The sequence below is a fragment of the Lichenostomus cassidix genome, chromosome 6 (assembly GCF_008360975.1).
Source record: "Lichenostomus cassidix isolate B80296 chromosome 6, HeHo_3.0, whole genome shotgun sequence".
Classification (NCBI taxonomy): Eukaryota; Metazoa; Chordata; class Aves; order Passeriformes; family Meliphagidae; genus Lichenostomus; species Lichenostomus cassidix.
The window spans coordinates 31340709-31360000 of NC_139487.1; the positions used below are offsets into that span (position 1 = coordinate 31340709).

A 19292-nucleotide genomic window follows, 5' to 3' on the forward strand; every position below is an offset into this window, starting at 1 on the left:
AGGAGCGGGGCGCGAACACGCGGAGCTGCTGTTGGAACGATTAAACCAGCTGTGTTCTCACTGAGGCGCTTCTGTGGTCCATGGGCGCTCCCCTCCCTCAGGGCACCTGCCGGGCCGGGGGGGGGCGGCAGGGCGCGCACGCGCGGGTGGGCGGGCCGGGCGCGCGGCGATGACGCCCCGGCCGCGCGCCGCCGCCCTTGTCCGCGGATGAGTCGCTGCGCGTGGCCGCTGCTGCGGCGGCTCCAGGCGCGCGCGGGGCTCGCGCTCCGGCATGGCGGCGGCATCCCCCGCGCGCGCCCCGCCGCCTCCTCGGCATCGTCCTCCGCCGGGGACGGCGGAGCCTCCCGCGCCCCCGACACCTCGCTCTTCGTGCCCGTGCCTCTGAAGCCCGGCCTCGGCGGCGCGGCCGAGGAAGACGTGGGCGCCGAGCTCACGCGGCCCCTCGACAAGGGTGAGTACGGGCGGGCGGGATCGTGAGGGGACGGGCGGGGAACCCTCACGCACCGACCGGGAGGCCTCGCCCGCCCGCTGCCCGCCGGGGCCGCAGGCGGGCTGGTGAGGCCGCGCCTCGAGCGCTGTGTCCAGCTCTGGGCTGCTCAGTTCAGGAAGGACACTGAGGGGCTCGAGCGGGTCCAGAGAAGGGTAGCGGAGCTGAGGAAGGGGCTGGAGCGCTAATCTGATAAGGAGCGCTGAGGGAGATGACGGGGGGCGGCCTTGGCCTGAAGGAGAGGAGGCTCAAGGGACACCTCTCTCTACAACTCCTTGACAGGAGGGTGCAGCCACTGGGGTGGGGTTGTGCTCCCACGGAACAGCAACGGAACAAGAGGAAATGGTCTCAGGCTTTGCCAGGGGAGGTTTAGGTTGGACATTAAGAGAAATTTCTTCACAGGAGGAGTGATTAAACATTGGAAGGGTTTGCCCAGGGAGATGGGGGAGTCACCATCTCTGGAGGTGTTTAAGGAAAGAGTGACGGCACTCAGTGCTCTGCTCTGGTCTACAAGGTGGTGTTCAGGCATAGGTTGAACTAGATGATCTTAGAGGTCTTTTCCAGCCTAATCGATTATGTAATTTTATGACCCTCCTGAGTGCTGAGGGCCCTGCTGCTCTCGGGTCCTTCCCCGGACCCAGAAAGACACCCCCATTAAGAGCAGGGGGGCTTTCACTGCAGGGTCTCTCACTGGTGTAGCTGCTCGTGAAGGTGAAGTGGGAAAAAGGCTGTTGGGGAGATAACACCCCGATGATGGGGTTTTACTAGGCATGTGGTGGGATTCGTGGGACTGTCCTGTCCAAGGCCAGGAGTTGGGCTTTGATGATCCCTGTGGGTCCCTTCCAGCTCAGAATATTCTGTGATTGACTCGGGCCGGTAGTCGTGCCCTGTATGGAGGAAACACTGCTGGCCTGGTTCCTCCATTCTCTGTTTTGGCATGGTCAGAGTAAAGGTGCTTGGCTTAGGGCAGGTCCCACAGTTAAACTGGAATATCGTGCATTGCAGAACCATAACTGTATCTGAAGTTCAGAAGCATAGTTTTCTCCAATATTGATGTTGCAAACAGAAGAGATTGTGTGTGCATAGATCAAAAGTGGGCTCAGTGATAGGACAAGGATATTAGGAAAAAATTCTTGCCTGGGAGTGGGGCGAGAGCCTCGCACAGGTTGCCCAGAGCAGCTGTGGATGTGGACACATCCCTGGAAGTGTCCAGGGCCAGGCTGGATAGGGCTAGGAGCAACCTGGTCTAGTGGAAGATGTCCCTGCCCATGGCGGGGATTGGAACGAGATGGTCTCTAAGCTCCATTCCAACCCAACCAGTTCTGTGATTCTATGACTCCATGATCTCTTTAAAGATTTGGTAAATAAGAGACAAGTTCTTGATTCTTTGATGCTTGCTGATCCAAGAGCATTAAGAGTGTAAATGGAAACCTTTTTTTTCGTATCTTCTTCTAATAAAGTGTTCTGATGGCATATTATTTATATTAACTCCAGAGTATAGGGGCATGGGAAAGTAATTTTAATTGATCAGAACTTTGGAGAAAACAATACCTGGCCTTGAAAGCTAAAAAAAAAATCTAGTCAGGAAGAAGAATCCTGAGCAGCTGTTATGCAAAAATCTGTGTTGTCAGACTTGTCTTTTATATGAATAGTGCATTCCTCATGTGCCAATAAATATGAATGATAGCTTCTTACTTGTACATTACCTGTTGTCGCATTTGTTAGAGAAGCAGTTTTTGTTGGATTTATTCAAAGGTACACTACAATTCTCTGGGGAAAATAGGTACAGATTCTGTTTGGTTTCTGCTAAATTGTTGAGACAGAACAAATTTTCTAAAATGTATGCTCCTTCAGGTGAAAATTAACTACTTCAGCTAGCCTAAAGTTCTTCCATGTGAGACTGGCAAGGAATAGGAGCCAGGTGACCTGTGTGGTGCTCATCTGTCTTGTTGGCCTCTAGTGCTCTCTTTGTTGCTTTTAGCAATATTTTGAAAAAACAATAATGTATTTAAAAAGTATTGGTATTTTGAAACCAAATAATGTTAGAGAGAAAACTGAACGAGACCTTCGTTAAAAAATTGCTATTTTTAAAAGTTAAATAAAGAGTCTTCCTTCCCCCCTTCACATTCTGACCACACACAGTATTATGCACCTGTTTTTTTATACTTCAAATTAAGATGCTTTGTCAGATTCTGCTGCCAAACACTGAACTAGATTCAAGAAACAAATATATGTATTTAGGGACTTTCTGGTTACACCTTGTGAAAAAACTTTGTTAGTGAACATAATTCCAGTGTGAATCATCCTGTTAGCTTGTTACTTGCTCAAGTGAGAGTGATTATAGTTTTCACGCTAGTCAAACTATGTTAGGAAGACAAAAGACTTTTTAGAAGCTTACTTTTGTAAAGCCAGTTGTAAAAAACTTCATAACAAACCTGGAATTAATTCACTACTTCTGTTTTCCACGACTTCATAGGAAGTGTACCCCTGTGAGTGCTGATGAATGCTTTCAGTTTTGGTGTCTACATCTTCTGTATCAGTTGTCACTGAATGTCAGTTCTGTGGCTTAAATTGTCAGACCATGGGGCTGTGCTTACCTGTGGGAAATGCAAGTCAGGAAAGACCAGGTATTGGCAGTAATTCATGTGGCAGAAACAGGAGATGGCTCAACAAGGGGGTTAGTTGGATGCTGAAGGTTGCTTCAACTGAACAGTGGGAGTCTAACAGCTGGGGAGGAATTCTAAAATAAAGCAGTTCAGCTGCCCCAGTGGTAGCATACAGCCTGCCTGCAATGGATTGTTGTCATCAGAGATACAGGGAAATGACTCAAAAGTCTTCCTGCAAACAGGGTTGAAACGTCTAAATGAATCTGATACGTTGGTGACTAACTGCATAATTTCTGAATTTAACTGCAGTCTGGCTGTGTTTTTACCTAGAACCTTAAAAATGCTGCTGAGAAGTCAAAGTAATTGAGGAGTAAGCGCTAAAACACAGTTCTAGAATGAGAAAATGGTAAAAAAAAGGGAAATCTCAAAACATGAGTGAATGAAAGAAACGGTGGTGGTTGAGACAGGACACACATATCCTGAATGTGTACCACGATTGCTACCTGTATGTGCAGTTGGATTAAGCTCACATGGGCTGCAATGCCAGCTTTATTTTCTTTTTATTTACTTACTTAACAAGTGTTTGTGCTTAGGAGGGATCATGACCTTGGATGTGGGGCTGCATGGTCCCAGTGTCATGTTGCTTTGGATAGTAACATGTTTTGGCACTGACCTTTTAATCTTGTTGTAAGGCCAATGGGTTGTGAGTTTAGCTATGTGGCTGATGGTGTGTTAGTTGCTAAAATTTCTTAGGGATGCTCTGAGGAGAATTCGGCCCTGTGCTTTCTTGAACTGCACTATTTTCCAATCTGTCTTTAATTTTGGGGCCCCTAAACATTTTCTGATCAGTATGGATGCCTGCATAGGAAATGTAATCCTGCTGACAGCCTTGCTTGGTTGCCTTTGGGAACATTTCAGAACGTGAGTTAATCCATTAATAGTCTCCTGTAGCTGTGCATGGAGTATGGGATTTGCATTTAAATTTGCCATATTCTTGTCACCTGGTGATTTTCATTGTGCCAAGTGGAGTATCTCTGTTACAGTTTTTTAGAGAGGCAATCTTTCAGTAATTCAAGGTTTATCTCATGGGAAGCTTTCCATGTCATGTCAGACAGTTATGGAGTTAGTTGCAGAGAGCAGAGCTTGACAATGCTGTGTCCAGTGCCTTGAGCTGACACCAGGAGTGTGCTGCATTAATGACTGCTAACCATTTATAATGCAGGGTTCCTAGACTTGAGTTTTAAGAACAATGTAATCTCATTAATAGGTGTTCATGATATTTGCTAGATTTTTGTGAATTTCTGATTTGCTGTAGGTGGAGAGGGGACACATCTCTTTGCACTGTGATTTAACGAACATTTAATGAGCTAAAATCAGCATGTACCTGAGTAAATACAATTTTGTTGCAAACTGAACCGGCCTTTTAGGGGAGGGAAAGAGTTTATTATTAATATAAGGGATTTTATACAAACAAAGCTGACTAATTTGTGATCTGTATGAAGAAACTGTTAAGTTTTTTTCTTCCCTCCTTTTATTTAACCTGAGAAAAGGAAGGAATACTGTGTGTGGTTTGCCTGATCTTTCTGCAGAAGTCTGTCTCGGAATCAGGGTGGAGGGAAGAACATACCAGGATGTTTATTAAAAGCTGTCACCAAGTAGTTCAAGCAGATTTGCTTTTCCTATTAAAACCTCCTGATAGGTGCTGATTAAAAGCAAACAAAAACCTACCCCAAACATTAATTAGTTTGTTCCATGACATGTTGGCTGCAGGCTCTTATCTTCATGTACTAGGTGGACATGGCTGGTGCCATCTTTGTGGAAGTTCTTAATCTGCTGCAGTTGAAGATTGTCCTTCTCCACAACAGTCCCAATGTCAATAATTGATTGTATTTAATTTAGGGAGAATTCATTTGAGTCTGTTCAGCATGGAACGATTCCCTCGCTCCAGAGTAAGGAGAATATAAACCAGGATCTTTGGGCCAGGAGAATGTGACTTAATTTTAAGGAAGCTAAAAAAATAAGTTATTCTTTTTCTACAGGTGAAGTTCTAAAAAACTTAAACAAGTTCTACAAAAGAAAAGAAATTCAAAGACTAGGAGCAGAAAATGGATTAGATGGTAAGAAAGCGTTCTATGTTTATATTATTTTAATGTGAAATCTGTTTTAATTTAGATGTGGTGTTAGATGTGATCTTTTATCACAACACTGCTTGTTTATGTTGTCTCTGTCACTTGGTTTAAATAACATTTATATTTACTTTTAATAGCTTATATTAAGGTATAGGTTTTTAGTGGACTGCATTAGTATTTTATTGGGTGTTTACAAATAGAGTTTTCTGATTTTATTCCTTTTTTATTTTTTTTTTTACAGCTCGCCTCTTTCACCAAGCATTTATAAGCTTTAGGAAGTATATCATGGAATCCAGTTCTGTGAGTGCTGATTTGCATATTATTCTCAATGATATATGCTGTGGTGCAGGCAAGTATCTGGTGTGCTTGTAAAATAAAATGTGGATTTTTTCCTTGTTTTTGACCTGTATAATTACCTATGTACATGTGGACCCCCTATTGTGCTGTCAGAGAGATTAAAAATCCCTGCTTCCTTATCTGAAACATCTGTGCCCATCTAGGAAATGTTCTGTTCTTAAATCTTCTGAGGTGGAAATGAAAGATGTGAAGGTGTTAGCAAGAAGCAGCCTGTTGTTTTACAGCATTTGTTCAGGGCTGAAGTGAAAGCAGAGCTGTTCTGTTTATTCCTCTCTTTAAAATCCAGTAGTCACTAGGGGGCACTTGGAGAGCTTTCTCCCGGCCAGGTGGCGTTAGGGACAGCTTTGTGACAGTGCTCTGTTTCCCTGTGGCACTCACAGAGGTGTGTTTGCTTGCTTAGTGCATCCTGTGTTGTAATTATCAGCACTTAACTGGGAGTTGAAGCCAGCTGGGAACAGCAGAACCAGCCTTTTCCAGGGCTTGAGCTGCATAGTGTGTGTGTGTTTTAATGATGGGAATTTAAAAGTTACAGAGGCCATTAGTTTTATTTTAAAATGTAAATGGGTAGATTTTAAATGTTGGCAATGTTAGGAAATTGTCTCTTTCTATTATTTGTACATAAAATGTTCCATAGGATTTTCTGATTTCCACTCTTTTTAGTTAGATATGAACGTTATGCCTTAAAACTCACATATAAGAAATACTGACTTTTTTTTCGTTTTGCTTGTCCAAAGGTGATAATTAAATATATTACAGGGTTTTCTTTATTTTCACAATAATTACAATTCACTGAATAGTAATAGCCACCCCCAAAATAGAACATCCCCCCAAAATAGAACATCCCCCCAAAACCAAAACAAAATAATAAGACCCCAACAAACCCCAAACCACTGCTTTCTCTTGTGTATGTGGTTGTTTGATAATAACAGTTTTTTAGATCAAGATAGTTCTTGGAAATTCTGTGAGAACTGAACAAGTAGGAGTGTGGACCTGAAGTAAAACTTCTAAGGCCACATGTCTACCATGCAAACATTCAGAAGAGTGAACCTGGATTTCTCTTCTGAGTTGATTTTAGCATTTTTATTTTCTTTCCTAGGGACTGGAAACTTAGAATTTGGAACCAACGTCCTAAGTCTTGATAGCATAGAGAAGCTGCAAGTCTGTTTTTCTCCGTTTATTCATAAAGGCACTTTAGAATTTTTTGTTTTATTTTATTCCAAGGCAGCACATGAATTTAGGCAGAAAAGGCTAAAATCTTCTTTAGGACAGAAAGGCTCTTTCTCATCCAACTTTTCCACAGTTTCTCATTTTGTTTAGGAGTTCCCTAGGCATGTAGGCTGACTGGAGTGGATGTACTGAAATAAGATATGTTTTTTCATATTATTGAGTTTGTATTACATTGCTAAATGAGTCCATGTACTTGTGTTAGTTTCCCTTTCTGACATTGAGATAATTATTGAACTTTGTAGAGAGCCAGAAATTGAAAGAATTATGTAAGTGTGGGGTGGAAGTAGCAGAAATTTTTTTTCAAAGTTTATTATGAAGGTATATACTCAGACAAGCATGCAAACTTTCTGAAAAGGGTTTGTCTTCCAGGTCACGTGGATGATCTGTTTCCATTTTTCCTGAGGCATGCAAAGCAGATCTTTCCAATGCTGGACTGCATGGATGATCTGCGCAAGATCAGCGATTTGAGGCTGCCGCCCAACTGGTCAGTGTGCTGAAGTGGTTGCACTGTTTTCTTACTGTCATAGAATTTCACAGTCTGTGGACTTAAGTGTAATTATGCTACATTTTCAGTTCTGTTTCTCTGTTTTTACAGTAATTTGTGTCAGGAACTCTTACACTTTTTACAAGATACATCACAATGAATTAAAAAGAAAATAAGATTATATCAGCTATGAAAGTCACTGAGTTGGGGCTTTTCCAGGAAGCTGTTTTCTGACCATTTGTTTGGGAGATAGCACATCAAAATATTAAAATATTAATAAACTCAAGGAGAGAGAGATAGAGGAGTAGTGAGAATTATTTTGAACACGTGTGAATTTCACTCTGTATCTTTGAAAGCATTATATGATTTAGAAGATCAGTGTGTAAGAGATAGTAACATCCTTATACTGTCTCTAAGAGCTTGATATTTCTGCTTTCAACACACGTTACAATCTATTAATAAATAAGCACTTAAGCCAATTTCCAGTTTCTCCTGAATCAATATCCAGAGAAATGTTCAATGTCTGCTTTTTTTTGTCTATGCTATAGGTATCCAGACGCCAGGGCTATTCAGAGAAAGATAATATTCCATGCTGGTCCTACAAACAGTGGAAAAACGTACCATGCTATCCAGAGATTTTTATCAGCCAAATCTGGAATATACTGTGGTCCTCTAAAACTTCTGGCTCATGAGATCTTCCAAAAGAGTAATGATGCTGTCAGTATGTCATATTACTTACCAACATCCTTAGTAGTGGAACTGTCTCATGAATGCATGTCTGTAAAGTCCTGTAGTGGCCCCAGGAGGTCTCTGAAGCCCTTTGCTTGAACAGGTGCCTTTGCTCTGCAGTGGTGTCAGCTCATGTGAAACCAGTTGTGCATTTCTGCTTTAGGAGCAGAATGGATCATCAGTTCCCCAAGTAGAACAGTGCTGTCCCCAAAGCACATGCTTTGCAATCATCCCTGTAACCTGCTTCTCTTCTTCTGTAATTTGTTGCTCCCCAGGTTAGCCAGGTTCTACTGTTAGGTTTTTCAGCATAGGGATCATGCTGCCTTCTACCCATGACCTTTATTACAGCTTGTACATGAAAATTTACCCTTGCTTAATTCCCCTCAACCTTCTGCTTCAGTGTTTAAATGTATTTCACTTCACCATCTTTGAAAAATTCTGCAGATTCAGATGTATTGAGTTGAAGAGCAGTGTCCTGTATCAGGTCCCTGGAGGAAATTTTTGTTAGTGTTTTTTATTGTTTATGGCATCTTTTTGGGGGCTACTCACTCACTGGTGTGTTTCCAGCTGCACAGAACCAGACCAGTTCTGAAGCATTACAACCACATATCACACGTTAATACAGCACAGTGTGTATGTACAGTAGTGATGTTGTGATTCCTCTTTTTTTGATGTAGAATTTGTAATTTCTACTATCAGTCTATCCAGGCAGCACATAAGAAAGATTGGCTTGTCCTGGGAGATACCTGTAATGTATCACATATGTATTTACGTACTGACTCTGGGTACCATGCAGTGATCTTCCTTGCTAGTGGTTACTGAACTTTTCTCCCATGTGTTTAGTGTGTGTGAGAACTTTTCACTTGGCAGCTCGTGGATCATATTTAGGCCCTTGAGACTTAAACAGGGCTTCCAGCATGGCTCTGCAGGTGGCTGTAGGTATGGATGGAGCACGGAGGAGTGTAGGACTGGCAGGGTGGTGGCTGCAGCTGTCTCTCACAGCTGGTCCTCATGAGCTCTTGCTGTGTGAGTGTAAGGCAGCAGGTGAGGGTGGCAGCAGGGCAGTTGCCAAAGGAGCTGGAGCAGGCTAGAGCTTGCAGGGCTCCTTCACTGATGGGCCATGCTTTATGGTGCCCTTGTGCTCTTCTAACAGTTCTTTTGTGGCAGATGTGACAGCTCTGAAATGCTCAGGGGAAGATCAAACCTCCTGCAGGAGAGGGGAAGGCATATAATTACTAATACTACCTCTTCATTATAACTTCAGTCTGATAGGACTTAAATACAGGGCAACAGGTCTCTCAAGGCTGAGTAGTTATTTCCTGGATAGCTGCTATCATACTGTCATAGAAACTGCTGTAATAAACTGATTTTGTCCTCTTTGGAAAGGGGATTCTTTTATATTAAAGAAACTCAACTTGTGATTTCTGAATGCCTTTAGAATGTGCCATGTGACTTGGTGACAGGAGAAGAGCGAGTGTATGCCAATGAAGATGCCAGACAAGCTCCTCATGTTGCTTGTACCATTGAAATGTGCAGCACTAATACACCTTGTAAGTACATGTAATTGTTCCAGTCCTATCTGTGCTGTTGTTATGTGTGTTATTGCTTGGACTCAAAAGTAGCTGAGATCTTCTTTTTCACTCTTATTGAACAATTTCTGAACTATAAGAGAGCAGTTCAAGAAACCTGGGTCATCTTAGAATAGCTTTTTGGTGGTAGAGGATTAGGTTGGTTTGAGCAACCTTTTGTTGGAAAACCTGTGAGTTCCTTTGTGTCTTGTACTGCTGTTCTAGTTGCTCTTCTTGATGCATCATATTTTTCTTTTTTCTTTTCTTTTTTTTTGTTTTGTTTTAAGACGAAGTTGCTGTGATTGATGAAATTCAGATGATCAGAGATCCTGCCAGAGGTTGGGCTTGGACAAGAGCCCTCCTAGGTGAGCTTGTTGGTGTTGGCAATGAATTAGCTTAATGGCACATGAAATTCAAGCTTAGCAGTGGGTATATTCATAAGTGGTTACAATACATGATGCAAAATAAAAGTATTTTTTCCTCATGTCTTCTCAGAGCAAGTTAGAGAGATACTCTGCCTCAAAAGATTTGTCTGCATGACTCCAAGTTACTTGTCGTATTTTACTTAACAAACGGATTTTTAAAAATTTATTTAGATGTCTCTTTTATTTTTCCTTCCTTGGATAATAAGGAATCTTTACTACATTATGCTGTCCTTTCACATTGGTTATTTCCAAGAAGTATGCTTTTCTGTTCAATTAAAACAATAGTAGTTTTCAAGAGACTGCCTTATGTAGAGATACTATATAGGAATGGCAGCTTTAAATACATTTTGTGTTAATTTCAAACGGCTCATTTATAGAGCTGCATCAATCTGTTGTATTCTTAGACAAATCCTCATTTTGGTAATTTTAGAATTTTTCAAGAGGAATTTTTGAAACATTTTTCCTTGTATTTGGAACAGAAGTTTGGAATCTGATTCCCCCTCAGCCCATCCTTTCCTTGCTTTTGATTCTAAGTTCAGCAGATTTGTCGCACTTCCTTTGCCTCCTATTTTTCCCTTTTCTGTTCTGACTGGATTAGTGGTGAATTCATGCAGAAAACAAAACTCCTCAGTTCTGCTATGGTTTGGGAGTTAGTAAAACATTAGTAGTAAATGAAACATAGTCAAAGCTTTGCTCTGTTTGTTCGGTGATTGATGGTACCTCTTGTTTTGGCCAAGACGGTGCAGTGAAGTATTGACTGCTCTGATTATCATGCTAGTGAATTGTCAAATATCGCCTGCTGCTGAGATCAAAAGCAGCTCTAAGGAATAGTGTACTGCGGGAGAGGCTTTAGGTGCTGGTTTGGGTCATTGAAGGAGGTGAAACACAGTCCTCATTGTGTTTAGCAAGCAAAATATAATTTTTGGATACCCTAAGAGTCAGCTAAAGCCACTGTTATATATAAACAAGTAACATTTTGGTTTTTATTTCACTGGACCTTGTTCAGGCCTCTGTGCAGAAGAAATCCATATTTGTGGAGAACCTGCTGCTATTGACTTGGTGACAGAGCTCATGTACACTACAGGGGAGGAAGTTGAAGTAAGTAATTCTGAGATATATGAACAGAACATCAGATTCTCTTTGCTGTAAAACAAAGGAAAAGAAAAAGTAGGGTCTTTTTGGGGTATTGCTGATCAAAGTTATCTTCCCAGAGCCCTTGTTAAAATGTTTCACAATTTCTGTAAAGCAAAGATGTTGCAAAGTTCTTTCTTTCTCTTTTTAAATAATGGGACTTTTTTCTGAATGAAGGTAAGTGGTTTGATGAGTTGCCTTCAGGGGATGCTGCAGCTGGTACAGCTGTTTAAGGACTTTCTTTACAGTTCTGATCTGCCAGGAGGGCATGGTGCTCTCAAGTTTGCTGACTTTACAGGATCTGTTGGTAGTTATTCCCCATATGTTGGAGTTTGAGTTTAAAAATACACTATCTTTGACAACTTTGATTCTAGGTCCGAAACTACAAGAGACTGACTCCTCTGACTGTGCTGGATTATGCCTTAGAGTCCTTGGATAACCTCCGTCCTGGGGACTGCATTGTCTGTTTCAGTAAGAATGACATTTACTCTGTCAGCCGACAGATTGAAGCCAGAGGATTAGAATGTGCTGTCATATACGGCAGTCTGCCACCAGGTAAAGCACTCTTGCTTTTATTGTTAAGGGAATGTTCTGCTTCTTGATGCTTTTCTTGGGGAAAAAACCTCTTGTACTTCTTTCTTTATTTTAAAATAAAGCAGTGCAAGATTCCTAGTTTTGCTTCTCTGTATAGCTGGAGAAAGTAATCCACTTTCCTTGACTGGTGTTTTAATCTTGGGATTAGACCTTTATTATGTACTTAATTTTGATCTTCAGATAGATATAATTAAATGAGGTCTATCCACAGCTCTGGGAATGATTTAAATCCCTCCTGCCCCCTCCCCCCAACAGCAGCCAAATACAATTTTTTTTTTTCTCAGCCTATTATAATGACATTGGGATGAGTGATGCATTGTCTTTATTTTGTATGAAGTTTGCTATGTGAAGTGTTCTGTCATTCTGTTTTAGGAACAAAGCTTGAACAGGCAAAGAAATTCAATGATCCTGATGATCCATGCAAAATTTTAGTTGCTACAGATGCAATTGGAATGGGACTCAATTTGTAAGTACTTGCAGCAGGTTTTGGTACTTTTATTTTTCTTCGGGTGTGATGGCCACATTAATTTCCTTGCTTTTTATCTCCCCAGTCTGATTAACTCTGCTAAATATCTGCTGTGTCTAGACAACACAGTACATACACTTCAGTTGTGAAGTAGCAAGCAGTTTGGTTAGGCAGAACTAAGCTTTAATTTTAAAACTGATTCCAAGAACTAAATGGCTCCCTTGGCCTAATTCAGTGTGATAGTTGGCAGTGGAGGACAGTGCCTACTGGATCAACTGGAGTCAAATGTGTTACATTGTCACAATTACCAGTCTCTTGCATTTCTGAAATATAGAGCAAATTCAGCCTGGTTTCAGGTGTATTTCATTCGTCAAGGAGATGCAGTCACATTGCTACAAACTGCTGAGGCAGGTGATGATGAATGGATTGGGACCTTATTAGGACATGGTTGGTGTGTGCAGGCATAATGACTCTCCTGCAACTGGCCAGTAGTCTTATCCTGCCCTTTGAAATATACTGTGTCCATAAGTAGTATTTGTGATACCTTAATTTATAGAGGAGAAAAAAGGTTATAAAAAAACCCCGAAATCTTTAATTCTTCATATTGAAACTAATTTGCAAAAAAGGATTCCTCTTTTTTTTTTTTTTGATCAAATGTTTCAGGTGTATAAGAAGAATAATTTTTAACTCTATAGTAAAGCCAACTGTCAATGAGAAGGGAGAGAAAGAAATAGACTCCATCACCACCTCCCAGGCTCTCCAAATTGCAGGCAGAGCTGGGCGTTTTGGCTCCTCCTTCAAACAGGGAGAAGTCACCACAATGCATCGCGATGACCTTGCGCAGCTGAAAGAAATTCTGAGTGATGCTGTGCCCCCTGTGAAGGTGAGAACCTCACTACCCGGTTTGTACAGATGTGCTCTGGGGCTGATTTATGATGTTTGGATCCCAAATTATTTTTCCTTGTGTCTGTTTCCTATTTAGTAATAAAAATGGGTTGTGTTGTGCCAGAGGGACTTTGGATATATGTCCCATCTGAAGACTTGCCGTGTTGCTTTTATATTGAAGCTGCTCTTGTGAGAGTTAAAAGCTCAAGCACAAAAGTTCTTTAGTTTCAGATAAGTGTGCTAAATAAACTGGAGTCTGCAGGGTGCTTTGGTTTCTTGATTTTGTCTTTCAATATGTTGTTTCTGGTGCATTAACTTTAAAACAATATTGAGAATTAATGAAAGTTTTTTTCTTTATTTTCCATTTAGGCAGCTGGCCTGCATCCTACTCCTGAGCAGATAGAAATGTTTGCTTATCATCTTCCTGATGCCACTCTGTCCAACTTAATTGTAAGAGTGATAAAATATTAGGTTCTGCTTTAAAAATGAAGCAACATTTGTACAAACGTGCACTTTGGAAACCTGACAGACAGCCTTATGTGTATTTTTTATCAGTTCGATTCTTCTCTCTACCATAGCTGTGACTGCAGATAGGTTTAGGATGCTTAACTTTTCTGTGTTACAATAAACTTGAAAGTTGTTAAAATGTGTCGGTATTTCTACACGTTTAACACTGTGCAGCAGCTTTTTCATTCCAGCTCTTCTGAATTATAAATGTAGACATTTTGGTCTGAGGCTGAAGATATTAGAGATTGAAATTTAGATAAATTATTTGAAAATATTTGGGAAACTAGGCTGGTCGTGTCAGATTTCCACATATTTGAGAAAAACCTCGGGTTTTTTTCATGTTTCTGTGGATTTTGTGGTAAAACAGTCTGTAACTGTTGGAAAACGGATTTTTTGGGACCAATTTGATCTCCTCTTTAGATACTAGTTCCTTTGGATGTGCCTAAGCATTTTAAAGTAGAAGTTAAGCTTCCAATACTGTATTTAAAGAACAGCATCCCAGCTTTTAGTAAACAGAAATTCTTGGCAGCTTTCACGGTTTTAAATGTGCGTTATTGTTCTCTGCTAATGTGCTATTATGTAGCAAAATGTATATTTCTAACCTCGAGGTAAAAGATTATACCTGGAGACCTCCTGGAGAACTTAGGCTGGTAGTGTAACAGCACATCTTTAAAATTTTAAAATTAGTAATTTCTGGGCTAGCATAGGAGTATTAAGATAAAAACCTTGTGTTGTTTTTGGTGTCTTAAATATTTAGTCACATATTTAATTAAAAAGCTCAGTGTTTCTTTAAAGATGCTTTTAAAAAAATCTTTCAAAGATTTACACTAGAGAAATAACTTTGGGGGCCCATAAAATTCCCCCTGCAGGGTGCACTGCATCTTTGATTTCTCCAAACCTTGAGTATGTCTCATGTTTTCTTTGAGCTCCTCACTTGGAATACTGTATTTAGCTTGCATTTTCTTTCTTTCTAAAATAGATCTGATCCTGACATTGAGCTAAAAATACCTCAATTACTGAATTTTGTGTTGTAAAATTAGCTTTTTGGGTCATGCCAAGTGACAAACCTGGAGAAACTTCTAAACATAGTGGTAACTGGTTTCTGTGATGTTGTTCTTTGAAACTAAAATGTACCCTTCCAGAACTTTGTGATTTCAGAGACTAATTGAAAATGTTTAAGTGTAGTGTGTTCTGTCTTCTCCTCTGATCCTGTGTTGGAGTATTTAATTCAAGTTCTGCTAAAAGGGCAGGGGTAGCTTCCCTGCCCCCTTTTTTATTACTGTAGTCAAATTTCATGGTTTTTAATTGTTCTTTTAGTATAACTAGCATTTAAACTCTGAATAATTACTTTGTCTGGTAATACAAAGTTTAACAACTCTGTCCTGTAATAACATTCTTTCATTTGGTTTTATTTTCACAGGATATTTTTGTGAGCCTTTCACAAGTCGATGGGATGTACTTTGTCTGCAATATTGATGACTTTAAATTTCTAGCAGATATGATTCAGCACATTCCACTAAATCTGCGATCACGATATGTCTTCTGCACTGCACCCTTGAACAGAAAAGAGCCTTTTGTTTGTACTACTTTGTTGAAGGTCAGCTATTTTTTTCCCTCAAAAAGCGTGGTGTTTATATTGGACCAAGAGGGTCTTGGTGCACTGGGACTGTATCTAGCTGCTATATTTGTTGTGGGTTTTGCCATCAGATCATTCGAGACCGTTCTTAAAATGCTTACAGGTAGTATAAAATATATAAAATGGCTGGACATGTATTTTTTCCTAATTGAATTCTTCACTATTTTTATTGACCAAGGCTTTTAACTTCTGAAAGCTGGTTCTTGTGGTGTAAATGAAAGTTTTGGATAGCTTTTGTGCTGTTTGCCTCAGAAAATCCTGCCACTTGTCCTTGTATGTGAGCTCTGAACTGGGAGAGATGAGAGTTGTGTTCCCTAGTCACTTGTGTACTTTTAAGCTTTGCACTACAGTGTTCCTAAAAGTAGTCATTAAGAACCAAGTTACTGCTCCTTCAGGGTGTTGTTAATAAAAGAAGAGAATGTCGGATTAAGGGTGACTGCTGATGTTTTAACACAGTTACACAGAATTAAAATCTCAGAAAACACAGAGCTGTACGTTGCTCTCAGAATTATGTCACTGCACTTTTCAGGCCTGGATGAATTGTTTTTTGCTGTGCCCCCAGAATAATTATTTGGGGGAATTTGGAGTCAGCTGATTTCTCAGTTTTTGAGGATGAATTATAATGTCCTTTGGGACTGTTACTTTATTAGACAGCATTGCCATTGTTCCCTTTTTAGAAACCGCGTTAAACTTTTTTAATGAAATAGTATAAAAATGAAACTGATGTGGTACCCTCATGTTACAAATATTAGAACCCTGCTTTTCAAAAATGGGTAAAAAGCTTCTTTAAAAAATCAGTAATTGATTAAAGAGTTGAAAAAAGAGCCTGACTAAGAAAATGCTGAGCATTTGGATTCCAAGTAATGAAGGTGTAGAGGGGTGTAACGTGGTGTTAGAGAGAGGAAGGCTGTTCTGAATGCTGTGTGAATTTTTAAGCCCCATTCCTTGGTCAAACCACACTTCTAGTATCAGCCTGTTAAAAAGCAGTTGTTCCAAGTCATCAGTGCTCTTGAAAACTCAGATTTAAATCTTACTTGACTTGTTTTTCTCTTAGTCAAAGAGCAGAGGGTCTGGGTTTCAGAAGGGTGGATTTTTTGTGCAGATTAATCTGTTTGGGTTGTGACTAGTGTGTTTCCTGAACCAGGGAATACATTTGATGCTCTAAAGCGTGGCGACTTTGAAACAAGATAATTAACCAAATGGGGAGAGGAGGATTAAAAAAGACACAAAGTCCATCTGCTTTGCTAGATGAAATCAAATGCCTTCAGTGTTACGTTTTTCTGGACAGCTCTGTGCTTTTGTTGCTTAACTCTCTGCATGGCCTGTGGACAAATTGTGTTAATGAGGCCCTGGAAAGGAGAGGTGACTCCTGTGTTGAGTAATTAAGTAAAAGAATGTGTGGCATTTGGATTGTGTAAAACAAAGCAGGTATTTTCTGGAGTATTCTATGTATACAGACTCCAGGGAATTTAACTCTTTGGGGATTTCTTCTTTCCTGACTAACTGAGCACTTCACTGAATATACTTGTTTTTCAGTTTGCACGACAGTTCAGTAAAAATGAGCCTCTGACGTTCGACTGGCTCTGCCGGCACACCAAGTGGCCCTTAGCTGTTCCAAAAAATATCAAAGAACTTGTACACCTTGAAGCTGTGCATGATGTTTTTGACCTCTATCTGTGGTTAAGGTATTGTCTTTGTGCTTGAAAACTGTTTTTTAATTTTTGCCCTAATATTTATGACTTACAGTCCTAGAAGCACAGTGTCTTTAAGTCCATATGGGTGTGATGCAGGATGGGGTCCTTTGGCCCTTTAGAGAATCTTGACACATGCAAGTGTAGCAATGTGGAGGGAGTGAGTTCTGCGGAGAGAAGTTCGTGACTGACAGAAAGAGAAGGGTAGAAACAAGGTGATGCTGGACTGGAGCAGCTGAAATGTAAATTAAAATATGGTGACATTCCCATGCAACATGTAATAAATTTTTTTTTTTTACTTATTATATATCCCATTTTTGTCCCAGTGAGAAGGTTTAATTGTGTGTTCTTTTGCTGTTCTTTCGCTTTTCTTCAGTTACCGCTTCATGGATATGTTCCCTGATGCTGTCCTTGTAAGGGATATTCAGAAAAAACTAGATGACATTATACAAATTGGTGTCTGCAACATCACAAAGCTGATCCGAGCATCCCAGTCTGCAGCTGCTCCTGGCACAGCTGAAGTTGTGTCGGAAGACTTTCCTCTTTCAAGGACTAAGAAGGATGCCAGGGTGGTTTCAGATCGTCACGGTGCAGCCTCCACAGAGGCACTGTCTGTTGCAGTGGAGTCTGCAGGACTAAGAAGAGCAAAGAATTTGCGACCCTCTCGGCCTAGTATCAGGCAGGAGGATCTGAAAAGCTATGGACGTGGATCTCTTGCCAACAGATTGCTGCAGGAAGGACTTCTGACACAGGAAATGCTGAGACAGCTGGAGAGTGAGTGGCAGGATCAGCACAGGAATGGTAGATCTGGCTTTGGTTCAAAAAGACGTGATCAGCATAGTTCAAAGGAAATAGGGAAAAAGAAAAAATAGAACCATGTCCTAATTCTGTTTAGTTTCTATTCATAAAATAAAATACTATTTTAATAACTTCTTTGGCATTTCATGTTTACACTGCTGCAGCTCCTTGATGTTTTTCCTTCTCCTGTGACCGGTAATGTGAAGCACTCAGAGAAATGGACTCTTAGAAGCTCTGAGGCCGTAAGTTTGCTTTTACCACTCAGCTGTACACTCTTTCAATCATGGTGTTCAGCAAAAGTGTATGATCTCCTGCTATGTGAAAATTGGAACTTGGTGTCTTCTTGCAAGATATCCTCTCATCAATAAATGTCAAATATTTCACTAGTAATGAATTAGCTACTCATTCCACCCCTTCCCAAACGGCAATTTAACAGATCACAAACAAGTAATGAACAGCCTGGAACAAAATTGGCTCAGAATGGTGATAGGAATCATGTGCCTCTAACCTTTGTGTTCTGTGAAAATGTGGAAGGAGGTGAAAAGTATTTGTGGTAATACACTGGGGAATGATGGAATTCTGACCACAAGAATTTTTGAGTAAATTTCAGGTCTATAATCTGAGGGGTAATTACTGATGCTGTGTGGTTTGTTTTCCATGTGAGCAGCTTTAAGGTGTGCTTTTGAGCTCCCAGTATGGGTACTGGAGAGAGGAAAGAATCAGATTCTGAATCTGCTGTGTATTTACAGAAATGGGTTTCAGCACTTGGACATGTTGCTGGGCTGCCTGAGGAGAATAATAGTACACTGACCATATATCTGAGGTTGGCTGTGTACAAGTGCATGGATCCTGCTTGTGTTAGTGTTGGGAAACCTTTAAAATCCAGGTTGAGTTTTGCTGTCAAATACTTGCCTTCCTGAAATGATCAGCTGTGTATATCTGCAGGGTGAAAGTTTGCTCTGAATCCCCTTTACTTTCTCCTGGTATCAATCCTTTATGCTGGTGTTCAGAAACAAATCTGCTGCAGTTTGAAAAAATTTTTAACAGCTGTTTTCAGCGTAGTTCATGTACTCCTTCCTCATTGTTTACTAAAAAGCAAGGAGTGCGTAAATGTTTCTAGTCCACATGGTCTCCTTCTGGTTTCAGTACAGGACTGGTGGAAGAGAAAGTTTTAGGCTCTTCCCCTGCAAAGCCACATCTTTTTTTGCCTCCCCCAAGAAAAAACAAGCAGCTCAATGTGTGTGGCAATGGCCATGTGAGCACTGTGGATTTTCTGCTTTGCGGATGAGTAATTCAGCTTTGCTTTCTCAGAGTCCTGCTGAACAGCAGCACGACTTGCACAGAGAGTTCAAGCTTGCATTAACCCTTACAAATGTGTTCCATTTGCTACTATTCACACAGTGTGTGTGATGTGGGTTTTGTGATGGAGTGGTATCAATTGCCTCCTTGTTCCTTGGCACTCACTGGAAGGGAAGTGGTAGTTGCTTCAGCCTGCAGGCACATTTTGACTGCATGCATTGTCCTGCTTACCCCTGGGGCTGCACACTTCGTGCTGGATCTGCAAGCCACTGT

The 19292-nt window shown here is 40.8% G+C and overlaps 1 protein-coding gene across 1 annotated transcript; it reads left to right on the forward strand.

Annotated features, from left to right (window-relative positions):
* Positions 1-173: 173 nt before the first annotated feature.
* Positions 174-18110, forward strand: SUPV3L1 (Suv3 like RNA helicase). Its single transcript, XM_085064326.1, has 15 exons — positions 174-451; positions 5133-5210; positions 5464-5571; positions 7176-7290; positions 7839-8007; positions 9458-9569; positions 9875-9952; positions 11019-11110; positions 11518-11698; positions 12110-12203; positions 12867-13086; positions 13458-13538; positions 15016-15192; positions 16768-16916; positions 17299-18110. The coding sequence occupies exons 1-15, from the start codon at positions 208-210 to the stop codon at positions 17792-17794; spliced, it is 2394 nt and encodes a 797-aa protein (XP_084920452.1). The 5' UTR covers positions 174-207; the 3' UTR covers positions 17795-18110.
* The last annotated feature ends 1182 nt before the right edge of the window (positions 18111-19292 follow it).